We start from the raw sequence: 26,532 nt of genomic DNA on the forward strand, positions 1-26,532 counted from the left end.
TTGCATCATAGAATTCTTTTGCCAAACTTTTTTTTTTAATTTTTTTTTTTTTTACGTTTATTTATTTTTGAGACAGAGACAGAGCATGAACGGGGGTCAGAGAGAGAGGGAGACACAGAATCTGAAACAGGCTCCAGGCTCTAGGCTCTGAGCTGTCAGCACACAGCCTGATGCAGGGCTCAAACTCACAGACTGTGAGATCATGACCCGAGCCGAAGTCGGACGCTCAACCGACTGAGCCACCCAGGCGCCCCTTTCACCAAACTCTTAATTGTGACAGTAGAACACAGACATTTTCAGATGTTCCAAGTCTCTAAATGTATCTCGCTTGTTCCACAGCTCTGGAAGCAACTTGACTTTGTGCCTTAGTGTTGTGGTCCTTAATGTGTGGTCCCGGAACCAGGACCAGTGGCAGTGGCTGCACCTGGCAACTTCTTAAAAAAGGCATCTTGGCCCGCCCCAGATGTCCTCAGTCAGATGGTTCTGGTGCACAGTGCAGTTTGGGAACCACTGCTTTAGCAAAATAAAGATGCAAACAGGAAAGAGGAAGATAGTGGGGATCCAGGAAGCAAAACGTCCAGCAGCAGAGAGAAGGGGAGACGGCTGCCAAATGGTGGTGCATTAAGCTCCTGGGCATAGCTCCTCACAGACACCTGCTGGAGTGGGTCAGAGGCCCCGGGAGGACACACTGCTTGTGTTCTTCTGGGTTTGAACATTAAGAGATTTATATAGGGGCACCTGGGTGGCTTAGTCAGTTAAGTGTCCGACTCTTGATTTCGGCTCGGGTCAAGATCTCACAGTTTGTGAGACGGAGCCCCACGTCAGGCTCTACACGCTGATGGTTCAGAGCCTGCTTGGGAGTCTCTCTCGCCCCACCCCTCTCAAATAAACTTAAAAGAGATTTGTATGAACGGAAATGGATGTAGGGATGAATTAGTGACAAGTTAATAGAAAAGTGAGCAGATAAAAGAGTAATGACTAACTACACATAGCCAAAGTTGTGCTGAAAAGGAAAACTAGTCGTAGTATTCAGCAGTGAAAGCATTTATAGCATCATGGTAGTGTTACCATTTTATTCTGACTTCTCCAAAATTGTACAATAGTTGTATTGTGAGATTAGGGGGTAAGAGAGAAAAGAGTGTGCAGCGAGGGTCCCCACATGCACACATGCTTTTGATAGCTGGTAAAAAAGCTAAATCCTTACCTCTGTAATGGGAAGTTAATAAGTAATAGTAAAAGTGAGAAGTCAAGGGGGAACAAGATAGAAAAATATCTGTAATTAAAACTGTGGAAGTACACGAGCAAAGAAACGGCATGAAGAATTGAAAGTGGTGTGTGGGGAAAAGCAGGAAACTTCTGGCTTCATGTGACTAACCTATGTGCCAGCATGCCTTGAATTAAAAATAAAAGCAAAGTTTGAAAAAGCACAATAGGTGGAGTGGTTTCATAAGGAGTATCAGGGAAGTCCTCTTAACGTACAATTATCCCTTGAACGGTGCGGGGGTTAGGGGTGTCAGTCCCCCGTGCAGCTGAAAATCCACTCCCCTCTAAATTAACTCCCGGCGAAAACTCCCTGAAAACTTAACTCCTCCCCCCAAACTTAACCGTTCATGCAGCTGAAAATCCACATACAACTTTGAGCTGTCCCCAAAGTTAATAACCTGCTGTTGACTGGAAGCTTTGCCGATGGTAGAAGCAGTTGATGAACACATATTTTGTGTGTTGTATGTATTCTGTACTGTGTTCTTACAGTGAAGTAAGCTAGAGAAAAGAAAATGGTGTTAAAACCATAAGGAAGAGAAAATACATTTCCAATACTCTGTTGTATTTATTGGGGGAAAAAATCGCTAAGTGAACCCATGCAGTTCAAACCTGTGTTGTTCAGGGGTCAGCTGTACTGTGAACATTATCGAGAGATGGGTTTTGAGGGGGTTCGAAATTGTTCCAAGCTGTTATTTTAAGAATGCCAGTAAGTGAGTTCGAGCCCCGCGTCAGGCTCTGGGCTGATGGCTCAGAGCCTGGAGCCTGTTTCTGATTCTGTGTCTCCCTCTCTCTCTGCCCCTCCCCCATTCATGCTCTGTCTCTCTCTGTCCCAAAAATAAATAAACGTTGAAAAAAAAAAAAAAATTTAAAAAAAAAAAAAAAAAAAAAAAAGAATGCCAGTAGGAGGGCAGGATTGGGTGGGGGGCTCCTTGTTGTTTCTCTAGCCACAGGGAAATGCTGGGTGGGGACGTGCCAGGTATGCTTACCCTGGACAGTCAGTTTGCTAAGCGGAGGTTGGCAGAAGGCACCAGGAAGGTGCTCAGGCCTCATGTGTTGACCTACGGGGTTGGCACCATGATGCCACAGCTGAAGCCCAGTCCCGAGCCAGATGGAGCTGTGGGATCGAGGGCACCCGTTTCTTTCTGTGTCAAGTGGGGATCCTAATAACACCCACCTCACACTGGTTGTGAGGAGTGAATGAGTTAATGCACGTATAGGGCTTAGAACAGCGCCTGGTATGTCTTTTCGCAATTAGCGCTGAGGGTCCAGAGGATATTGACACTTTTTTGTTTTTTACTTTTTATTTTGAAAAAACAAAAACAAAAAAAATCAACCTTACAGAAAAGTTGTAAGAATACTGCAAAGAACTCCCTTGTAAAAGCCTTACTGCTAACATCTTACCACTTTTGCCTTTTCTCTCTCCGTATGTACCTATATGATATTTTGCTCACTCTTGTTATTACTGAAAAGTAAGTTGCAGACATTGTAACCTTCCTTGCTAAGCACTTCAGTGTATGTTTCCTAGGAACCAGAGTAAAGTGGTCAATTTTGGGAAATCTCCCATGTATACCAAGCTAGTTTGCAACGTAGACACCATTATGAAATTTTACCGCTTGTTCCAATACTATCTTTCCAGCAGGACACCTCTCCCCCATCCAGGATCCAGTCCAGTCTCTAGTGTCCTTTAATCCGGAACAGCCTTTCTGCCTTCCTTTATTTTCTCTTTGACCCTTTTGAAGAGTTATCAAGCCACTTGTTTTGTAGAATGTCCCTGGATTAGAGTGGGCTAATTTTTCCTCGTGATCCGATTCGGAGCATGCATTTTGGGCCAGAATACTACGGCACATCCCTCAGGAGGCTCCTGATGGCAGTGTGTCCTGTTAGGAGTGATGTTAACTCTGAGCACCTGGGCCCTTTGTCATTAATAAGTAATCTACAGGAAGATACTTTGAGACTGTGTGTGGACATCCTGTTCCCCAACATATTTTCACCTGGTGGTTTGAGCATTTATTGGGCATTGACACTTGACCAAAATCCTCATGAAGTTCACTTGCAGGTCAACGTCTCGATTTGGCATTTAGATAGACGCCAAAGTTTACTTTTGCTTGCCAATAAAAAAACTTAGCATTGGGAAGCATACTGATTTTTATCAGAGAAGTTTTAATCTATTTGGCTCAAAAATGCCCTTCCTGGGGCTTAAGCCTAAAAGGCTAGATTCATTTATCCACTTGTTCAGTCTTCGTTGAGTGCCTCCTGCAGGCCAATTGCTATTCCTGGTGCTGGGGATAAAATGATTAAAACAATTTTTAAAGGTAGACAAAAACCCCTGTCCTCCTGGAAGCTGCATTCTAATGGGAGAATCAGACAATAAATCTGTACTGTACTGTCAGGTGGTAAGGAGTGAGGAAAAAGCAAGCCATCGGTGAGATAGACAGGGATGAGGTAAGGGGAGCTCCTTCAGCAGGGCTGGTGGAGAACTCCAACCTTGACTTAGGTGAGAGCAGCTGGTCAGAGGCCTAGAGATGGGATGTGAGTTAGCGGAACTGTAAAGAGGTCTGTGTGGCCGGGGTGGAGACATCGAGGGGGTGATGGTGGTGAATGAGGTTGGAGAAAGGGCTAGAGCAGGGTGGCTGAGGGCTGTGTAGACAATGCTGGGAACCCAGGGGAACGGTCCACGTTTGAAGGGGGGCAGCCCCCACCCCTGTCAACAGCATGTGAAGCCAGCCCACTCCTGCCCGGGGCTGCTGGTGGTGGCCTGACAGAGGCCTGGCCCCAAGAGTGACTAGCTCTGAGGGGGTCCAGGGTCCAGCAGTGGGGCTTCTGCATCTACATCCAAGCAGGAGTTTCTCAGAAAAGGAAGAAAGATGGCAGGAAGTAAGGAGCTAGAAAATGCCTTTTTCTGTTTTCCCTGCCGCAGAAGGGGAAGGCGGGAGGAAGGGGAAGGCGGGAGGGGGCTGGCCTGGGGAGGCGCCCGCTTCCCAGCACCCTGGGTGGCTGGGGCGGTCTCTGACAAGCCTTGGCAGACAGGGGCGTGCTCCTGGGCCCAGCGGCTTTCTGATCTGAAACAGCCAGGGAGCCCCAGGCTGTGAGCCCGGGGCTCGGTGGTCATTGCCAGCAGGGCGGGCTGTTCTCCAACGTGAGTGTGGCCTTTGTCTCCGTCCGGCTCTCCCATACGGAGGGAGCTCCTCCACTCACGGCTTTTCTCCCCGCTGCCCAGCCCAGGCTACCAAAGTAACAGCAAACACAGCAACAGTGAGAGCTAGCCTGGGAGAGAACTTCTCTGTGCAGGGGGCATGGGGGTGGGGGTGGGCACCTGCTGAATGCTTCCCACCTACTGCTCACTGAGTTCTCATAACCACCCTATACAGTAGGTCACCCGCGCCCGGTTACACAGCTGAGTGCAGAGCCAGTATTTGAACCCAGGCCGACTGGTGCTAGAATCTCCGTTCTTCTCTGCAAAGCTACTCTTGGATAAGGGATTTTCCTGGAGCACACTGCAAGGGTCAAGGCAATGCCATTGGGTCTATTTCTGGCAGTTTCTTACCTCTTGGGACCTGGTGTACTTGACCTCTGGCCTTTCGCCCAGGGCCATTAGAGGGTTTTGGGAGTGAGGAAGTACTTTTGCTGCCACCTCGAGAGTTGTGAGGAGGCCTTTGTGCCTCCATTTCAGGGTCAGATCCAGAGATTCCCAGGAAGTGGAGGGGACATGGTGCCCCACACTGGTCCAGGTGACATGTTTCGTTTAATGTTGACAGCAACTCTAAGGGCAGATTTTGTGACCAGTCTTTAACAGATGAGGAAACTGGGGCCCCGAGAGGTTAAATAACACACCCAAGGTCGGACTGTCTGTAAGCGGTGGTGGGGGGGAGTGTGGTGTCAACTCAGGTCCAGAGCCTGTGTCTTTGCGCTGAGCTGCTGTGCCTCCCAGAGGTGAAGGACTGGTGTTTGATGCTCACTGGAACTTGTGTGCTGGGTTAGCACCTCGGTCTGTCCCCACTGGACTGTTGGAATAATATGCGGCCAGCAGGCAGGTGTTTGAAGAGCACCAGCTTTTAGGGTAAGGAAACCTCACGTTTGGCGTTGCCTCTGCCACATCTCGAGGCAGAAGTCCTGAGTCCTGTGAACCCACTCACCTGTGAAACAGGGATTCAAATTGCCTACGTCCTCAGACCACGTATGAAAGTGTAGGTGCGTGCGGGAATTTCTGGAGTTTTAAAGTGTGCCTGCTGGGCTTCCCTCAGGTTACCCTGGGTGAGCACTCTGAATCGAGAGTAAGAGAGTCGGGCAGGACATGGGTCTGTTGAGAAACATCCTGAATTTGTTTTTTTTTTAATTTTATTTTTTATTTTTTTAAATTTACATCCAAATTTGTTAGCATATAGTACAACGATGATTTCAGGAGAAGATTCCTTAGTGCCCCTTACCCATTTAGCCCGTCCCCCCTCCCACAACCCCTCCAGTAACCCTCAGTTTGTTCTCCATATTTATGAGTCTCTTCTGTTTTGTCCCCCTCCCTGTTTTTATATTATTTTTGTTTCCCTTCCCTTGTGTTCATCTGTTTTGTCTCTTAAAGTCCTCATATGAGTGGAGTCATATGATTTTTGTCTTTCTCTGACTTAGCATCACACCCTCCAGTTCCATGCACGTAGTTGCAAATGGCAGGATTTCATTCTTTTTGATTGTCAAGTAATACTCCATTGTGTACATATATATGTATACATGTATACATGTATATGTATGTGTATATGTACACATGCATATATGAATATATGTATGTATATATATGTGTATACATATATATACATATACGTATATATACATATGTATGTATTTACGTATATACATATATATGTACATATATATACACATGTACATATATATACATATGTACATATATATGTATACATATATACACCACATCTTCTTTATCCATTCATCTGTCGATGGATATTTGGGCTCTTTCCATACTTGGCTATTGTTGATAGTGCTACTATAAACATGGGGGTGCATGTGTCCCTTCAAACCAGCACACCTGTATCCCATGGATAAATGCCTAGTACTGCAGTTACTGGGTCATAAGGTAGTTCTATTTTTCATTTTTTGAGGAACCTCCATACTGTTTTCCAGAGTGGCTGCACCAGCTTTCATTCCCACCAACAATGCAAAAGATCCTCTTTCTCTGCATCCTCGCCAACATCTGTTGTTGCCTGAGTTGTTAATATTAGCCATTCTGACAGGTGTAAGGTGGTATCTCATTGTGGTTTTGATTTGTATTTCCCTGATGATGAGTGATGTTGAGCATTTTTTCCTGTGTCAGTTGGCCATCTGGATGTCTTCCTTGGAGAAGTGTCTATTCATGTCTTTTGCCCATTTCTTCACTGGATTGTTTTTTTTGGGTGTTGAGTTTGATAGGTTTTTTTTATAGATTTTAGATACTAACCCTTTATCTGATATGTCATTTGCAAATATCTTCTCCCATTCTGTCGGTTGCCTTTTAGTTTTGCTGATTGTTTCCTTCGCTGTGCAGAAGGTTTTTATTTTGATAAGGTCCCAATAGTTCATTTTTGCTTTGGTTTCCCTTGCCTCCAGGGACATGTTGAGTAAGAAGTTGCTGAGGCCAAGATCAAAGAGGTTTTTTTCCTGCTTTCTCCTCGAGGATTTTGATGGCTTCCTGTCATACATTGAGGGCTTTCATCCATTTTGAGTTTCTTTTTGCGTATGGTGTAAGAAAGTGGTCCAGGTTCATTCTTCTGCATGTCACTGTCCAATTTTCCCAGCACCACTTGCTGAAGAGACTGTCTTGATTCCATTGGATATTCTTTCCTGCTTTGTCAAAGATTAGTTGGCCATATGTTTGTGGGTCCATTTCTGGGTTCTCTATTCTGTTCCATTAATCTGAGTGTCTGTTCTTGTGCCAGTACCATACTGTCTTGATGATTGCAGCTTTGCAGTATAGCTTGAAGTCTGGGATTGTGATGCCTCCTGCTTTGGTTTTGTTTTTCAAGATTGCTTTGGCTATTCGGGGTCTTTTCTGGTTCCATACAAATTTTAGGATTGTTTGTTCTAGCTCTGTGAAGAATGCTGGTGTTATTTTGATAGGGATTGCATTGAATATGTAGATTGCTTTGGGTAGTGTCGACATTTTAACAATGTTTGTTCTTCCTATCCAGGAGCATGGAATCTTTTTCCATTTTTTTGTGTCTCCTTCAGTTTCTTTCATACGCTTTCTATAGTTTTCAGTGTATAGATTTTTCACCTCTTTGTTTAGGTTTATTCCTAGGTATTTTATGGTTTTTGGTGCAACTGTAAATGGGATCGATTCCTTGATTTCTCTTTCTGCTGCTTCATTGTTGGTGTATAGGAATGCAACCAATTTCTGTGCGTTGATTTTATATCCTGCAACTTTGCCGAATTCATGAATCAGTTCTAGCAGTTTTTTGGTGGAATCTTTTGGGTTTTCTATATAGAGTATCATGTCATCTGCGAAGAGTGAAAGTTTGACCTCCTCCTGGCCGATTTGGATGCCTTTTATTTCTTTGTGTTGTCTGACTACAGAAGCTAAGACTTGCAATACCATGTTGAATAACAGTGGCAAGAGTGGACATCCCGGTCTTGTTCCTGACCTTAGGGGGAAAGCTCTCAGTTTTTCCCCATTGAGGATATTAACATTGGGTCGTTCATATTAGAAATGTCTCCTGATTTTAGAACACCATTTTCCTCTCCTGCCCTTAAGATCTATGTGGAAGCACTATGTATAAATGATAACAGTTGTAGCAGATGTTATTAGAAGTAGGGAAAAGGATTTAACCAAAGCCAGGTGGTGTCGGACTAGAACCCTAGCCTAGTGTCTGTTTAGGAAAACTATAAGACTTCCTGCTGATGAAAACAGCAGTTCTCAACTGGGGGCAATTTCATCCCCCAGGGGGCATTTGGCAATGTCTGGAGACGTTTTTGGCTGTCCTAGCTGGAGACAGGATTTTACTAACATCCTGGTAGAAATCTGCTGTTCTGGTAACCGTCCTGTAGCATACAGGACAGTCCCCATATGACAAGAATTATCTGTCCAAAATATGGACCGTGCCAGGGTTGAGAAAGGCTGATTAAAAATAGCCAGCACTTACATAGTATTTGCTTTGTGTCAGACAGTGTTCTAAGTGCTTCACAGGTATTAACTTGTTTAATCCTCCCAACTCTGTGACATAGGAGCTATTATTATCCTCCGTTGACAGATGGGGGAGTAGGGGCTTGGGAAGGTTAAATAACTGGACCAGGGTCAGGGTCCCGAGGAAGGAACAGGCAGAGCCAGGACTTGAACTCAGTCCAGCTCCGGAGTCCACGCCTTTAACCATGGTGCTCTGCTGCTCTGCTTTGCATGAGGGAAGGCTACTTAGCTTTAAGTCAGATCTTCAGCTTTGGGTCTAGAAAGCCACATACCAAGAAATTTGCTATGTGACAAGAGTCAGAAACCTTTCATTCCTGTGCCTAGAAAACAGAGTGGGGAAGGGTGGTGAGGGGCCCAGCGACCCATCATCAGTGAAAAAAAACCCTGTGACTCCCAGATGCTGAGTGTGATTCAACTTATGAATTTATTGGCGTGAGGCACCTCATGGGTCCCGGGTGACTATAACCTCTTAGCCTTCCGCTCCTTTCGTTGGGGAATCAGAGATGGGGGTGGGGGTCACCTCTCTGTGCTGGGGACCAGAGTGTGACAGGACTGTGCAGAGCGTGCACCTAACTTTGGAGTCCCGGGCTGTGTTTGTCATTACAGACGTAAAGACAACCGTGGTTTACCCTGCCACAGAGAAGCACCTAGAAAAGTACCTGCGCCAGGACCTCCACCTGGTCCGAGAGACGGGGGCCGATTACAAGAACGTCACCTTGCCCCACCTGGAGTCCCAGAGCCTCAGCATCCAGGTGACTGGCCGCCGCGCCTCAGACTGGCCCCAGGGGGTGCGGACACAGAGTGCTCCCTGTGGCCGGAGTCTCTGTCTCGAGGATCTGGCAGGGCCAGCACAGTTCCACAGGTTTGGGGTAGCACAAGCAGCACTGTGGAACCCCTGCCCCCTCCTTGTGCAGGAGTGAATGCACGGATGTGTAAGTAACTGCACAGGACAGGAGAGGGTGGGTGTGCTGTGGGGAAAAGCAACCAGGGTGAGTAGCACGGGAAATGCTGGACTGGGGTGGCCGCTATTTTATCCAGGATGGCCAGAGGCTCGACCCTGGTCCTGGGCGTGCCACTGAGGCTCTGTGGGACTCTCAGAGCAGCCCAGGCCTTTGGAGAATTTGTATCTGCCTCAGCGCTGATACTGTCTCAGAATGACTGTGCCCTCACCTGGGTCTATGAATGGGTCAAGACTGACGCCAGGGTAGCCACCCCACCCCGTTCCAGACTTTTTATTCCTGGTTCTGCCTGTGCAAACCCGCCTCTGGGAGTGGAGTCCCAGAGTTAAAAACTTCATTCACTCGTTCCCCTTGCATTCGTTCCCCAGAGAGCAGGGTCCTGATGTGCCTGGTGGCTTAGCACAGGGCCTCCTCTCCCAAAGGCTAATGTGAGGTTTGGCGGTGTCTTCAGCCACTAGACCAGATGCAAGGCCATTTAGCGAAGAGATCCCGAGTTCGTGATGGGCCGAGGCCCAGTGCCAACCAGCGTCTGTGCCTGCAGTCGGCCCCGAGTGAATGCTCAGCCTTAAATATGATGGATGAGGCGTTTCCTTGCTCACTTGCTGGCTCTCACCATCTCTGTCTCTTCATCATTCACCCTTGTTCTCTTTGAGCGTTTCTCACCCACTCTGCCCAAGATCCAGGTTGTGGCTTTTGGGGGTGGTCAGACACAGGGCACTCATTGCCATGTCTCCCGGGCCAGAAGAAGGGAGGGGGCCCTTGGCTGTGGGGGCCAAGGGCTCCGCCAAGTCAGTTATACATGGGAGAAGTAAGGAAAGGGTGGTTGGCAGGTGTGCAGGAGGCCGTGTGGGGCGACAGCCCGCTTTCCTACTTGGGAAGACCTGGCTGACTGGGAGTCTTCGTCCCCCTGTGCCACATTTGCACTAGGTTCCTCTGGCTCAAGCTGGCGTGATTTTTTTTTTTTTTTTTAAGTCCCTATACTTGCTCTGTCTTCTACATGGAAAGGAGATATGTCTGCATCTTGCTAGATGGCTGCTGCCATTCAGGGTCCCAGAGGGATCTCCTGGAATATATGTTCTGTGGCACCAGTTGCACAAATATGGGATCCAAAGGAGGATGCTCTTAAAGTCGGTGTGACTTGTATGTGTACTGTCTTATCCACTGCCGTGTACTTCCTCTTGGAAAATAATACAGCCAGATTCTCCTACTACTCCGCCAAGTTCTGTTTGACGCAAGTATTCGTGTATTCTTTCTTGACCGTTTCTAGTCGGTTTACAAAGCACTCAGCTCAACTGGCAACACTCATTGTATTAATTGTGCACCTACTGTGTACCAGGCCATGTACTAGGCTCAGGCTCTGGAGGGTCACCAGGGTGAACACTTGTAATGCCCCCAGAGTCTTGTGGGGAAGGCAGACATGGAGTCTGACCGGCACAGTACAATGGGATAAGTACTCCCCCGCGGGTGGTTTGTATCCAAGGTTCAGTGGTGACACAAAGGGAGGTGATCAGCCTGGACAGTGGGGGGCTTTACAGAGGAAGGGATCCTCCAGTTGGGTCTTAAGGGACAGATGGAAGTTTGCCAGGTGGACAAGGCAGAGAAGGGCATTCCAGGCAGAGGGAAGAACAAAGATAGGCCCCGAGAGCTGGAGGGTCAGCAGGACAAACCAGGAGCAGACAGGCAGGGGCCAGAAGCAGGTGTGTGCACCTGTCAGGACACCAGGAGCTCCCAAACCTGGCTGATCATCAGGATGGCCTGGGGAGATTTTTTAAAATACAGAGCATGGGGCCCTACTCCATGTCTACTGAATCAGGATGTTCAGGGAGTGGAGCTGGGAAATCTGTATTTATTTCTTTTATTTTGCAGAGAGAGAATGAGCAGGGAAGGGGCAGAGAGAGAGGGGGACAGAGGATCTGAAGTGGACTCCGTGTTGACATCACGGATGTGATGCAGGGCTCCAACTCACAAACCGTGAGATCATGACCTGAGCCGAAGTCGATGTTTAACCGACTAAGCCATCCAGGCGTCCCATGGAAAATCTGTATTTTTTTTTAAGGTTTATTTATTTATTTTGAGAGAGAGAGAGAGAGAGAGAGAGAGAGAGCATGTGGACAAACAGGGGAGGGGCAGAGAGAGAGGGAGAGAGAGAGAATCTCAAGCAGCCTTCACGCTGTCAGAGCAGAGCCCGACACGGGGCTCCAGCCCACGAACCATGGGATCATGACCGGAGCCGAAATCAGGAGTGGGACAGTCAACCCACTGAGCCACCCGGGCACCCCGGGAAATCTGTATTTTTAAAAAATATGTTTCTAATGATCATCAGATTTGAGAACAGTTGCCACAGGCAATGAGGGTCCCTCTAGACGGGTTTGAGTATATGGGTTCCACGAGATTTAAAGAATTGCTCGAGTTTGGTGAGTGTGGAGGGCTCTAAAGACCAGCGTGGGCCCCGGCCGAGGCCGAGACAGTGGGGAAGGCTTCGGTAGTGATTTGAGAAGTAGGGCTCGAAGCTGGTGGATTCGAGAGGCGAGCAGAGTCTGGGGGTGGCTCCAGGTCCAGCTTGGATGGAGCATGGATAGGTAGTGGGGTCACTAACCAGGACAGGGGTTGTGGGCAGCGGAGAGGGTTTATGTCAGAAACAGTTGAGTTTGGGACTTGGGTGTGCTCACCAGGTGCCCGGGACTGTTTCAGCTTTCTCTGTGCATTCCCTCATTGACTCTACTCAGCAGCAATTTGGAGACGAGATTCACAGCCCGTCAGTGTCACCCGGGTGCCCATGCTGTCAGCCGACCACCCTATTTGGCTCCTCAAATTTGAGGTTCTTGTAACTCCTCAGTATATAATGCCATCAGGGGCGTCTGGGTGACTCAGTCAGTTAAGCATCCAACTTCGCCTCAGGTCATGATCTCACAGTTCGTGGGTTCCACTCAGAGACTGGAGCCTGCTTCGAATTCTGTGTCTCCCTCTCTCTGCCCCTCTCCCCCTCCCCCCTCAAAAAGAAATAAACATTAATAAGTGAATGAAAGGAAAGAAAGAAAGGAAAAGAGAAAAGAGAAAAGTACTGCCATCTGACATCTGGATCCCGAGCGTTAGAGACCATCAGGCTAAAAGTGTTGGTCTGTGAGTCGTCAGGTTGAGGTCAGTGTCCGTCCAGGGTTTGGATTCCCATTCTGCCATCTCCGAGCAGTGTGAGTGTCCTGCCATTCTGAGCCCATTTCTTCGCCTGGAAAATGCAACTGGGGTCCCAGTGGGGATTGAGAGGGGCACCACAGATCACGTCCCCGCTGTTGGTTCCAGCACAGGCTGGGCACCAGGACGGTAGCTGCCGTTGTGCACACGCAGGTCCCATTCCGAGGACAGGGGAGGTCAGGGGAGGGCAGTGCCGATACAGCGGAGGTGTGGACAGGCGAGGGGTGGCCGGAGGAGAGCGGCTAGCAGGGGGGCGAGCAGAAAAGCAGGAGGAGAGCGAACAGGGAGTGAGGTATCCCACGGGAGACTTGCCGGTGTCACCTGCCGCAAGGAAGCTATGCCAGGTGCCTGCCAGAAGCCGGGGGTGGCTGAGTCCCCCGGGCTTGCATCCTGATGGGCTCGCTCCCCGTTACAGGCCCTGCCCCGCCCCTCCCCCCCCCCCCCCCCCCCCCCCCCCGCCATGATTTGTGTGAATTCTGTTCCCTGGCCCCCTCCCTTTCTCAGCTGGGCTGCTGGCCTGGGACTTCACGTGGATTCACACCCCCCGCCCCTGCTCTCCCAGAGGCCTGCTCCCGTGACCTGAAGCCGGAGCTGTGGGGCCGGACTCGGTTGGAATTGGTTGGACTTCCTCATGCTTGCTTTTTCCTTACAACGTGAGGACGACAGCGACACCAGCTTGACCGGGTTGCTGCGCTCGGTAGTCCCTGGGAGGCCCTGAGAACAGGGCCCGCACGTGGGAGAGCTGCTCACCACCACGAGGCCTCTGCTCTCGGTGCAGCGGCCTCCGGCAGAGCGCCTGTTGTCATCGCCACGAGGCTGCGGCTCGACGCCCCGTCTTGCTGGAGCTTTCTGAGCACTTCCCTCTGCCTTTATGGGGCCTCCTCTGTGCCAGGCGCTGTCAGTCACTTTACACTCCTCGCCACTCTGTGCCGTGCAGGTATCGTCTCAGAGGGGGAGACTCCAGTCCCCTCTCAAAGGGGGAAACTGAGGCTCAGAGAGTACACCACTTTGCCCAAGGTGTCAGCTAGTTAGTGAGGAGGCGGGAGAGGACACCAGGACCAGTTTGTTCTCTCTACGACTACACAACTTTCCAGTCTGCGGGGGCTGCTTATCTGGGGGCAAAAGACAGCCCAGGCCCCAGGGAGGCTGCTCCAGGGCTCTCCACAGAGCGTCATCTTTCACCTCCCTCACCTTTACCGTTGGGGCACTTTGGGTCACGTTCCGGCTGGCTTTTTTTTCTGCCGCAGCACGTTCCCAGCGAGACTTCCAGCAGGAGAGGAAATGCGTCCGTGGGAGACCCCGGGGCTGCGTGGGGCAGCCACTGCTGGCTGTGCTCCAGTCCGCTCCCAGGAAGTGGCGGGAAGGCCCCTCTTTTGTAGTGGGCGGGCCACATGGTGACCGACCCGTTGGCCTTACCAGGGGTCTGGGAACCCCAGATACTCCCAGGCAGGTACCCTCTGCTCTCTCCGTCTCAGACGGTCGCGTTTGACCTTGGCCGCACCGGCCGAGAGTGAGGATGTGGACTCAGCAGATCAGCTCCCACGGCCCCCTGGCCTTCGCGGACACGCTTGTTCTAGAACTCCCGGGAGCGGGCAGAGGAGCCCTCCGCCGGCCTGGCCGTGTCTGTGCCCGGGCCTCTCGATCCGCCCCCTCGGTGAGCCGGAAGGCCCTTCCCAGGCGCAGGCCCAGCCGCTGCCCTCTGTCTGGCTCTGCAGCGGCCTTCTGTCTCGGATTTCAAGCTGGGAGTTGACTCAGAGCTCTGGGGAAGTGAAGAGAGGAGGTCTCTGTGAGCCCCGTGAGAACAGGGGCTTTCTTCTCTTAACCCCCCTGCAGGCTGGCTTCTTCACAGAGGCCACCAGGACCCTAAAGGTAAAACGACATCTTCGGGATCCACACAGTACTCAAGGAAGGGTCCTCTGAAGACTGCCAGCAGCCGGTAAAAGGGTCTGAGAGGGGCTGGAGGCCCTGGCTTGACAGGAAAGGTCCGTGTAATTGCTGTCTCCCAGCTGTGCCTATTCTGTGTTGTCACACAAGGGCCGTGTCAGCGGAAGCCGCTGTGGCTGCAGGTGGGCAGAGGCGCCAATCCCACCACAAATGAGAGTCCCACCCAGCAGGGCGGGAAACCCATACACATCCACGTCTAGGCCCTGAGCCTTTCCTGCCCTGGTGTGCAGCTGGCTCCCTCCGCAGAAGGAAGTCCCACCCTGTCTTTGCCTGTGGTCCCGAAGAAAGTGGGAAGGGGCCCACGGAGACCACTGTTCGCGAGTCCCGCGGGCAGGAGCGGGGATGGATGCGCACAGGCTGGTGAGGCCACGGCAGAGCATGTACATGGCCTAAATGCAGGAAGGACACAAAGAAACGGCCCCATCCGAGCTGCAGTGGCCCCCGAGGGGACGGCTGTGGTGGGAGAGGGGAAGTCTCTTCTGGACCCCCAAGAGCAGATCGGCGGGGACAAGGCAGCCTGAGTGTAGACCCCCCCCCCCCTGAGCTCAGTGACCCTATATGGCTTGGCTGTCCTTCCTGGAGGGGCCGGAGAGCTTAGCTAGCCTGGTCTGTGGTGTTTCCCCAGAGGTTGTGAGTAGCTATGTGACCCCCCCCTCCCCCTCCTTCCAGTGGGTGTACAACATTCTCGATAAGAAGGCTGAAGCTGACCGGATTGTTTTTGAGAACCCAGATCCCTCTGATGGCTTTGTCCTCATCCCCGATCTCAAGTGGAACCAACAGCAGGTAAAAGCTTTCTTGCTGGGGCTCTCTGGTCTCCCAGTACTTGCTCTAGGTTGTTGGGCCTCCTTAGTCCTGCCCTTCTTTCTCACCTTGGTTCCTCTCTCTAAGCCGATTTTAATTAACCAACAACAGAAACCTGAGCTGTGCGCAAACATTCACACCTTAACGTGTCCACTTGAAGTTCTCTCTGGCTGTCCTCCCACGCAGGGGGGAAAGAATGGCATGATGTTTGCGCCCATAAGCATACGGCCATTCTTTAACCAGCCAAGTGGCTCAGCTGCCACCCTCCCTTCCAGGAGCACCTGGAGCCCTAAAGAGGACTGTTTACATTCTTTCCATGCCCCTGCATACCAGCAGATCCAGGCGGGCCTAAGACCTGAAGCACTGATAGGAAGGAGCCATGGCAACCAACACAAAGGGTCCCCTCCACTGCCTGAGACCAAGAGGGGGCTTCCAGTGGCCCAGGCTTCCACTCGGGCCTCTCAGCTGTTTCCTGCTCTCCGTGCCCCTCGCTTCCACTGTGCCAAGGAGCAGGTTTCCAGGGTGAGCTGACCTCACTCACCCTCTCTGTCCGGTTCTCCGTAGCCTCTGTCTCTCTCTTTTTCGCCTCCCTTCCTCACTGCCACCCCAGCCCACCACCAAAGCTGCAATGGACCACCACCTCTTTGGGTAGACTGGATACCCCTGGCATCAGCAGCAGGCAGAGAACCGTGTTGCAGGAAGGGCTGTTCACGTCACGGACTGGAACGTGGACCTGGGCCGGGCTCAGCCTATGGCGGGCCAGGGGCCACAGTGAGGCCAAGGAAGCCAGACGTGGGATTGCTGGGTAGGAAGTGGAGAGGAGGTAAACTCTCTCTTCTGGTTTAGATCTTTGAGTCACCCGAGCGTGGGTTTGCCGCGCTGCCCTCCGGTGGACCCTTCTGGTTCCTGGGCTCCTCACACAGGTGGCGTTCTAGAGTCCGGTCAGTCACCTCCCCACGCACACCTTCCCTCCCGCTTTCTCAGTCATGGCCTGCCTTTGGGTCCTAAACTGGGCTCACCCGCAGTTTACTTGGTTTTGATTTGGTGATTTCTAGATCTACAATGCCACTCCTTCACTACCCAGGAAAGGGGGGCGAGGGCCTGCGGTTGGGGTAAAGGGACAGGACTTCAGCTCAGAGGTACACGGGCAAGTGAGTGCCAGCTGCCTCTCAAGAGCAGCTCCTGGGAGTTACTGAACTTGGCCTGAGGGGTGGTAGAGAATCTGAAGGGATTTTCAGAAGTTGTAGCACTGAGTGATGATTTGTGTGAGGCAAGTGAGACGGAAGGAGATAACTGTCCACTAGTGGGGTGTTATGGCAGAGAGAGGCTGCAGGGGTTCCTGTGTCCACGCCCCTACCCCCTGCCCTTCAGCTTATCTCCGTCTCAGGCCTTGAGGGAAGAAGCCAGGTCTGGCCCTGGAGTCGTCTGGGAGCGGGGACAAGGCCACAGAGCGGGAGTGCAGCTCTGCAAACCCCGTCTGTCCCCTTGGGCAGCCCCGTGCCTGGAGGCCCCGGGTCACAGACTGGGTCACGGGAGATGGGATGTGAGGTGGAAGGAACTTCTGCTTCACGAGGTCTTTGAAGACTAAGGAGCTTGTGACTCGTAGGAGGTGGTGGTCTGAGGGCCAGGCGGGGACAGCAAAAGATTGACTCCTGCATCTCCATTCAAGAAGCCCTTGAACACACTTGAGCCCAGGGCCCTGAGAATGAAAATCCATTGTCCTTTTGACCTTGTGCTGGCAGGCATCCCGCTGGGCCTGCCGGTGGAACTGCCCTGTCTCTCCGTTCCCTTTAAGACAGAAAAGTCTTCAGGAGCTGCACTGGGCTCCCAGCCACAGGGCTGGGGCGACTTGCCCTTGGGGGTTGTGAATAGGCCAGCTTAAATGTCACGTTTCCCTTAATGGTCATACAGGTGCAATTGTTCTTAACCTTTCCTTAATTAGCACTTGTCTCTTAGTGGTGCCATATTTCGTTGTCTTAAATCCTTGGCTTGTGACAGAACACTGAAATTGACTGCTCCCTTAGAATTTGGCAGCGTGGCCAGCAGGCGAGACAGACCGGGCCTGGACTTCTTTGTCCTTGTACTAGAGGAGGGTTGAGGAGAGAGGAACCCGCCATATTTGCCCTAAGGAGCCTTCCTAGCCACCCAGGAATCTCCTCGCCTCCCAGCTGCTGGCCCAGGATTAAAGAGACTTTGTCCGTATGTCCATCCATCCACCCATCTATCCATTCCACAAGATTTATCAAATGCCTAATGTCTGTTAGAGAATCTTGCCTCCCTGGAGTTTATAATATCCCTTCCTCAGTTCTTTTAAGAGATCACTTATATATTCTCTTTTATTTGCTTTTTTTTTTTTTTTTAAGGTCTAGTTAAGACATGCACGAGGTAAAAGTGCAGAATAGAATAAATAGTGCGGTGAAAGCAAGTTCCCTCACCCCACATTCTTCCACTTCCGTTCCCCAGAAGGGACTGTTTCTCAAAAGAGATTATGTCTTTGTCTCTCCTTCCAGGTATCGTCTCTGCATGTTGTGTATATAAGTATATAGGGTGTGTTTCTATGGACACAACATGCACTTTCCGCTCATATAATGTAGGTTCTTTGATCTAAAGGGCTCAGACCAAGAAACTCTTCCTCTGGGTCGCTCCAGAGGTGGAAAGATGGCCCTCCGGCCATTCTCCACCGTGCCCCTTGCCAGGAAGCTGTTCCTTTGACTCTGCTGTCCTGCCTTGTAAAAAGAGATCAGTGGTGACTGCCTGCCCGAAGTGACCGATGGGCCAGCTTGAGGGATACCAGCCTGAGACCCTTGCCAGGTCCTTGTCTGGCTTTCTTCATGCCATTTCTCTGGGCCGGGGGCCCTTGGGCTGCCTGCAGAAAATCTGGGCTCACGTCTGCCTATCACAGAATGGGTTTCTTTCCCTGCCAGTGGAGCAGAGAGGTGTGATTTAATGCCACGTTTGTGATTTGTCAGCAGACATCATCTAAAACAAATGCCACTGTTATTTGAGAGTCTGTGACAGTGACATATAAGAACGGCTGGAGACACTGACAGGCACATGTACACCCCGAGTTCAAGCAGTTCTGTTTCCTGCTTCTCTTGGGCTCCTCACGAGGGACAGAGCAAATGTCCTGGGCACAGGCCATGAGAAGGGAGAGTCTGGGAGAGCCCGATGGGCAAAACTGAAGCCTAGGTAGGCACAGCTCAGCCAGCTGCTGGGCGGTTCCCACGGGGCTGGTCTGTAGCCGGCCTGAGGCAGAGAGCCCGGATTGTTGGAACTGTGCAGAGAAGAATGTGGTAGGAAGAGACTCTGTTGGCCTGAAGGGGCACAGTTGGACACCAGGCACCATATGGAAAACCGTCTTCTCAGTTTTCAAACTGGGGCCCTTGGGGATTTGGTTGGTGACTCATGGTCCCCAGATTATGTCCTTGAGGGATCTAGCAGCTCACGCTGCCTGGCTGAGTGCTGCCGGCTTCCTCCTGCGTCTTGCTCCTTGGAGCCCTGGTGTCTGGGGCCTGCCTCGCACATGGATGTGATAGTCGGCCAGGGCCAGTGTGGGTGAGCAGGGAGGGCGGGAAGGTTTTCTGGGCAGAAGAAGAGTTTATTTGCTCTCTGGCACAAGATCTTGTTGACTTTGGTTCTTTACACTGTTGTGACCTCCAGGTTTTCGGCCAGGCGCTGTTTTCAGGAAGGACAGCCGGAAGGGTTGGCCTATGAGCCCTGTGCATTAGGGGAAGAGAGGAAAAGGTTAAGCGCTCTGGTGGTGCTCATTGCTGAGCTGGCCCCGGGGCCCCTTTCCACCTTTCAAATCCTTCTACATCCTTCCCCTACCCTGGACTCCAGACAAATCGAATTACTTACTCTGCCCCTCACATGCTGTATACTTTCTTGTCTCTGAGCCTTTGCTGTCACTGTTCCTTCTAACCTGAATGCTCTTCCTCTAAATGCTACCCCTTCTTTAGGACCTGGGTCCCCTACCTCCTCTTCCAGGAAGCATGTCTGGATCACCCTAGCTAGATAGTCTTTCCTTCTTCCTCCTGTACTTTTATCACTTTGTGTCTTGTAGTAGTTACTCACCTATATGCTATTAGATTTTAAAGTCTTGGAGGGAAAGTTGTCCTTGGCACTTCTTTGAACCTTCTCCTCCCACCCCCTCGTCAGCTCTGTGAGTATATAAATATTCCTATATGGTACTCTTTAGCAGGAAGAATAAACAGAAGTTCTATCCTTAGACTGTCCCACTCATCCCAGGCATGTGGAGGCCCCCACTGCCCAGGGATTGGTCCTCCCGTGGGCTCCCCGGGATCGCCTGTGGCTGGTGCTACAGCAGGCCTGGGGGTGGGTACTTCCTGGCTTCCCTGCAGAATTCCAGGACTGGCAGCCTCCCCTGGCTCTGTCCCCTGCTGAGCCTGGTTTACCCGTGCCGATCTCTGCGCAGCTAGATGACCTGTACCTGATTGCCATCTGCCATCGCCGGGGCATCAGATCACTGCGGGACCTTACTCCAGAGCACCTGCCGCTGCTCAGGAACATCCTCCGGGAGGGGCAGGTGAGTTGCCTTGGCCACATCCGTACTGAAGCCCAGAGGAATCATATTCCAATTCCAGTGTGTTCGTGGCCGCTTTCCTCACCCTTTCCAGAAGTCCATCTGTGAAAGGGGCCTGTCTCTGGATGCCAGTCCCAGGACCTCACGAAGGTCCTTTAGATGGACTCACAAGGCCCTTGTCTCCTGGTCCTGCCCTACCCTTCAGCTCTACTTTCAGCCACCTTTCCTCCGCCAAGGTTCCCCTCCCATCCCAGGATCACCTGTGTCTGCTGATGACAGCCACATTGCACCAGACATGTTTCTTGGGGAGATGGGTCCCCTATGGCCAGAGACTGAATTTTGTAGCACCTGGCATTCTGGGGTGCTTTATACTGGGATATTTGTTGAATCACATGAAAGTAAAGAGGAGCCCTGGGGCGCCTGGGTGGCTCAGTCGGTTAAGCATCTGACTTCAGCTCAGGTCATGATCTCATGGTTCATGAGTTCGAGTCCCACATTGGGTGAGCTCAAGCCCCATTCTCTCTCTCTCTCTCTCTGCCCCTCACTGACTTGCACCCTCCCCCTTTCAAAAAAATAAATAGTAAAGAGGCAAAGGAAGGTGGGAGAAGTGAGTCTAGAATCCTGAGTTGTGGTCTTGATTCTGACATTTTGATCCTAACCACCGGAGAGACTCTGGGCAGGACTCTTCACCTCACCTCTCTGGGCCTCAGTATCTGGATGCAATGCTGCTAAATCCCATTCTGTGATGTCGTTCTCAGAAACATTCAGAGATGTTTCAGAAACAATCAAAGATGCAGCCCCCGTGCCAGGGCCCAGCAGTCACCAGGGTGCCCGGCCAGGAGAGAAGCTCGCCACCTTGCTGCTCAGAGGCTTTGCCGCAGGCCTGGGGGAGGGGCTCTCGTGGGTCCACTCTCTGCTGACCTCTAGACCCCAGCTGCCCGGCCTTCTTCTTCCCGCCTGCCCACATCACTGTCTCTCTGGCCACCTGTCTCTTTTTGGAGTCATTTGCTTCTCTGCTAAAACGCCTGCGGATATCAGAGAGTGGTGTCTTTCTCTCCGGGAGATGCGGGGCCTACACTTGGACTTGCCCTGCAGCTCAGGCAGCCTCGCCCAGACAGGCCAGCCATACGTATCCCCGGAAGGCCTTTGGGTGCCCCGGCCTTGACCTCACACTGCTGCAGAGATCCCCAGGCGGAGTTCCAAGTCCAGGATGTAATTGTGGCGTGTATTCTGAGCCCACTGAGGCCCTAGTCTTTTTCTCTTCACCTCTGACCTCCTCAGGGATTCACCCAGAATGGAAATCAGAGTCTCCTGTCAATGCCAAGCCTAGGAGGCTCCTGAAAGGGAGTTCGGTAGAAAAAGCCCTAACCCCTGAGCAAGGTGGAGGGTGGTCAGAGGGAGCCAGGGCCAAGGTCCGTGTTCCCTGCTTCCTCCAGGAGTCCAGTGAGACCTTCCCCGGATCTTCTAGGGGCAGCCCTTCCCATGCACCCTCCCCCACCCTCTCTCTTCCACCAGGCCTCGGCTCAGCCCCGTCCCTGTCACCCTTGTTCCCGGCTGTGCACTCTTCCATGCTAAGAGGGGGTACAAGCCTCCCTCCCACTTACCCGGTGACTTAAGCACACATCGGTCACCTGGGGGGAGGATGGTCCCCATAGTCTTGGGCATCTGGGGCCTGTCTCTTGGCACTGGGACTTCCTAGATTCCCAGTAGCGACTGTCTGAGGAGCCTGAGTGTTGTGTGCAGGTTGGAGTGTGGAACCCCAATGGAGGCCACCGTTCCCTTCATTTGGGAGAAGGAGCCTCCCCCTTGCGGCTGTCACCTGCTTTTGTTGACTCCCTGGAATGGAACACAGAGACCCGCAGCAAACCGTGGGCAGGGAGCTGTTTGCAGGGTTTTATCAGACGTCCGGAGGCTAGTCGGGGATTGGGCCTAGAGGAGGGTTCTGGCGCTGGCCCGTGGGCAGCACGGTAACCCGTCCCGCCGCTACCCTTTCTCAGGAAGCCATCCTGCAGCGCTACGGGGTGAAGGGGGATCGCCTCCGAGTGTACCTGCACTACCTGCCTTCCTACTACCACCTGCACGTGCACTTCACCGCCCTGGGCTTCGAGGCCCCTGGCTCGGCGGTGGAGCGGGCTCACCTGTTAGCAGAGGTGATCGAGAACCTGGAGTGTGACCCGGAGCACTACCAGCGGCGCACCCTCACCTTTGCCCTCCGGGCCGACGACCCCCTGCTCCAGCTCTTGCAGGAGGCCCAGAGGAGCTGAGTGTGGCCCAGGGGCCGTCCCCTGGGACAGGAACACAGATGTGCGGGCTGGGGGGCGGGGCGGGGAGGGACGGAGGGAGTTTTTGCACCGAGTGGATTTTTCAAAAGTGTATTTTGTACCGGCTTATTTCTAGTATGTGAATAAAGTATTGGTCTCCTTCGGTGTGGACTGACGCCAGGGCCTGGGGAGGCAGGTGGTGCGAGAGAGCGGGGTGGGCAGATCCTGAGAAAAGAGCAGCCAAGTCGGGGGGCGGTGGCTTCAGCTGACCTGGGAGCGTGCCGAGGGCTTTCTGCAAATCCCTGGGAGCGCCATCCCTGGCGATTGCCGAGTCCCGAATCCGACAGCACCTCTCCCCGTCTGCAAGCCTTACTCCGCCATCACGCCCCTGTCCCTCCTTCCCATTTTCGACATCTTCCTAATGGTTTTCTGGGCCCACATGTCTGGGAGTTCCCCAAAAAAACCAAATACAAAAACTCTCTGGAAATAATCTATAGAGGTTTTTTTGACAGCGCTTCCTCTTTCCCTGCCCAGAATTGAGATTGCACCTCCCGTGTGTGAGTCAACCCTGCTGATAAACTTCTTGTTGACAAGGATGAAGGATGACCGCCTGGAAGTGGGAGGGCTTTAATAAGAATCAGATGAGGCAAAAGCCCAAAAAGCCTGCCTTTGCCTCTGTTACTCGGTCGGCGAGTCCCTGGCCTTGAGTTTATTATCTAGGCAGGAAGACAAAACAGACTTACATAGAGCAGCCAGGAGATCACATGCAAAACCATATCAACAAGGGCAAAACGAGGCTTTTGCAGTGGAGGACAAAGCTCTGAGGGGCTCCGGTTCGAGGTGGGACCGGAGCGTCACAGGTCCCCTGTCCATAGAATCTGGAGGCCAGGAAGGGACTTCAAGGTGTCTGGGGCTGGTGGCCTGTAGGGAGCCTTCGGGTGCTTATCTGGGAAGGGTGACATCTACCATGGCTCCAGCAGCACAGGGACACAGGCACGCATGCGAGGGCACGCGGTTGAAGACAGAAGGCGCTTGTATCGGCACAGAGGACAGCTCTGTCACGCCGCTACAGAGGGGCTGGCATTGCTGGTTAGTCAAGCTGGGGCTGAAGGACACCAGGTTGCACCTCCTCAGGGGGCTTTCTCGGGGGAAACGGGATGTCGGGTTCCACCAGGTGGTAAGAGGGAAGCATAAGGCAGAGAGGGGCGGCTCCTATTCTGCAATCCCTGGACTGAGAAACAGAATCAGATGTTTATTGAACGCGTGCTGCTGGCCAGGCACTGCCCCAGAGACTGGTAAGTGGTGAACAGACAGAAGTCTCTCCTCCGGGAGCCGACCTTCACCCCCTAACGTTACACCAGCCCTAACGAGTCCCGAGCCTGTTGCTTTGTGAAGGAGAGCGGGGATGAGGGTCCATGAAGCGTCCTGCCGTGTAAACGTACCGTGTGCTAATGTTGCTTTATGCTAAACTTTGACTTACCGATCAACTCTTGAGCCAGACGGTATTTTAAGTGCTGGGAAAACAAAGCTCCTACCTACCCTCCAGGCTACTGGGGCAGACAGCCAAGGAACGTAGGAGTAAAAAGGCAACGCCCGGGTAGTTATCTTGAAAACAGGTATGTGAGACAGGCTCGAGTAAAAGCTTCCCCTAGGAAGACACGCGGGGGATGCTTTCAGAATCCCGACAGTGCTCGGCAGGGCCGCCGAACTGGAGCAAGGTGATGAGGGTGGTGAGGCCGGAGGGGGCTGGTTACAGGGAGAGAGGTGTGGCCCGCACCTTCTGCAGGTGGAAATGAAGGCAGCTGGTCTTTCTCCCATGCGTCAGAGCTGTCGTAGGGGGCGCCTGGGTGGCTCAGTCGGCTCAGCATCAGACACTTGATTTCAGCGCGGGTCATGATCTCAGGATTCAGGAGTTCAAGCCCCACGTCGGGCTCGGCACTGACAGCACAGAGCCTGCTTGGGATCCTCTCTCTGCCCCTTCCCTGCTTGTGCTCTCCCTCGCTCTCTCAAAATAAATAAACTTAAAAAAAACAAAAACTGTTGCAAAGACAAACGAGGCGAGCAGAGGAGTGGAGGGAACACGAACCCAGAGGCCCCTCCTCGCAGACAGAGTGGAGGGACCCAATCCTGGGAGCGTCCTCTTCTCCTGGGCGATCAGTTGCTGCCGGTGGGGCACAGAGGGTGCGTGCTTAGAGAAGACCAGCAGGTGGCCAGTGCTGAACCAAAAAGGAGAGCACTCAAGAGCCTCCCAGGGGACAAGATCTCTAGCTCCCTGGGACTAAGCCCTGTGAAGGCATTCCCAGCCTTGGCTCCCTCGCCTGATCTGTCCCATCCCTCCTCCTCCCTCTCGGGTTTACTCACCCTTCAAGTTTCTACCAAACATCCTGCATGGGCCAGGACTGCAAGGCGCTGACAGGAACAAGAAGGTCTTGCGGGTCTGTACCCTCGGGGAGCATGACTCAGTGGGGCAGGGGAGCATAGGACGAGACAGTAGGTAAAGGCTGTTCTAGAGGGAGGTTCTAAAGGCTGTGCTCCTTTGTAGTGCCGGGAGGTGCTCCTCTGTCGGGACCGATTCTGCTTTCCGAGGGGAGGAGGGGGTCAGTTCTCCCCTGGTGCCTGGAGTAGGAGTCATGAAGGCCCAGAGGGCAGCCCTGCGAGCTGGGAGAAGACCTCAGGAGTTTGGCCTCATGCCCCCAAAGGCCCCAGCAGGGGCCGGTGTCACTGCGCACAAGAGTGTTTGCTGCTTCTCTCCAGGAAACAGCTGGTCAGATGTGTGGTGAGCCATGAAATGGATCCTGCTGAGTCTCTTGTCGTATACCTATTTGCCCCTGTAACCACACGAGACTCCATCTCACCTGAATCCTGGGGCCTCAAGCTGCAGGGAAGAACTGACTGAGTCAAGGGGCCCATCTCTCTGTTACACCTCACTGAAATCCCAGAGGGCCTGGCAGGACTCTTCTCTAAGACCCACGGTTTCTGACCACACATGAATGCCACTTCCTGTCGTTTCTAGGGAGTCTGTTCCCAGGGGCAGCTCACTCCACGTTGGGGCCCGTGGGCCTGAGGCAGGTGCAGCAATTTGCCACCCCCACCCGCACCCCCACCGCAAGGGCTGTCCCCTCCTGTAAAGGAGCTCAGTCCAGGTCTCTTGGTTTTCCGGGGGATGCAGAATTAGAGCTACCCCTCTCTGCCCCAGTTTTCCCCTTGATGACACGTTGCAGTGCCCAACATCCTGCCTCCCCTGAGAGAACTTCCTGAGCATGACCAGGGTTTCTCGGCCCCACCTTAACTAACTAGCAAATGCCACCTCCCCCCCACCCCCCTCCGGCAGCATAATCTGTCCTGCGTGCTGCAAAGAGTGCCTTCTGTGTTTGATCGCGTGTCCTCGGCATACATGCCTGTGTCCCTGCTCTGTTGGAGCAGTGGTGGATGTCACCCTTCCCAGAAAAATCCTGGACACGTCCACAATTGGCTGTCAGCCCCGGTGCTTGGCCCACTATCCCCTTGGCGTGTGGCTGGAGAAGGAAGGAAGCAGTTGGAGGCATGACTGCTATTGTTTCTTGGCTCCTTTCAGTTTGCCTAAAAGTTTCCTCCGAGAGCAAAATTGCTGAGTGTTCTGGATTTGTCAACATTCCTTCATGAATTTGAGAAAAATAACAAGCTGGACACTGAGGGTCTACTCTGCATGTCCCTGTTGAACACCCATCCCCGTCCTGAGAAACAAATCAAGAGATACTTACATACAAAGTAATACTTGAAATTGTTTCTCTTGTAATACTTCCATATCCAAAACAGGTTAGCATATCTATTTTATTTCTAGCCAGACTGATGTAGGCCGGCCAACCCTTGCTTCTCAGGAAGGACAAAATCGTTATTCTAAACATGTATGTATAAAGTGAAAGTGTCTTTTTTCTAAGAGGAAGGTGGTGATAATGAAAGGTAGTCATTTTTAAAATACCCTCATTTAGCAACACACGTGTCGGCAACCCTGTGTTTATTGTATTGTTATTATTAGGAAAATTATATTGGATTCTGAAATCTACATAAACTTGAAGTTCCCATGTTTTAACCACTTAAAAAATAAACATGGACGGAATCTGTTTAGAGTGTTTCAATTCAATTACATTGCACTTCATTAATTGCAAAGTAATTACAAGAGTGGTGAATGCCTTCAAAAAGGCAGAGGGGGCTGTGAGACCTTACGCAAGAAGACGCCACATTTCTAGGCTAAGCTTGATAGCAAAGGCCCGCACAATCGTAGGCCCAGCAGTTGGAAAGAGCATGGCTCAGCACGCTGGGGGGCCTCGACCTAAGCCAGCTTGAGGCACGCGTGCACAATTAGAACGCCAGCCAGTTTTTCCTTCAGGACTGTGCGAGTGCCTAAGAGGCAGTGGGGTCTGATGGTTCCGT

At 52.1% G+C, this 26,532-nt stretch overlaps 1 protein-coding gene across 1 annotated transcript in view; it reads left to right on the forward strand.

The window, feature by feature from the left end:
- DCPS (decapping enzyme, scavenger) overlaps positions 1–22,285 on the forward strand; it is a 45,449-nt gene extending 23,164 nt beyond the window's left edge. The window contains exons 3-6 of the mRNA XM_030333458.1: positions 9,032–9,177; positions 15,187–15,300; positions 19,754–19,864; positions 21,859–22,285. Coding sequence (XP_030189318.1) covers positions 9,032–9,177; positions 15,187–15,300; positions 19,754–19,864; positions 21,859–22,125 — 638 coding nt within the window. The 3' untranslated portion in view covers positions 22,126–22,285. The remainder of the gene's footprint in view (positions 1–9,031; positions 9,178–15,186; positions 15,301–19,753; positions 19,865–21,858) is intronic.
- The last annotated feature ends 4,247 nt before the right edge of the window (positions 22,286–26,532 follow it).

The sequence above is a fragment of the Lynx canadensis genome, chromosome D1 (assembly GCF_007474595.2).
Source record: "Lynx canadensis isolate LIC74 chromosome D1, mLynCan4.pri.v2, whole genome shotgun sequence".
Lineage (NCBI taxonomy): Eukaryota > Metazoa > Chordata > Mammalia > Carnivora > Felidae > Lynx > Lynx canadensis.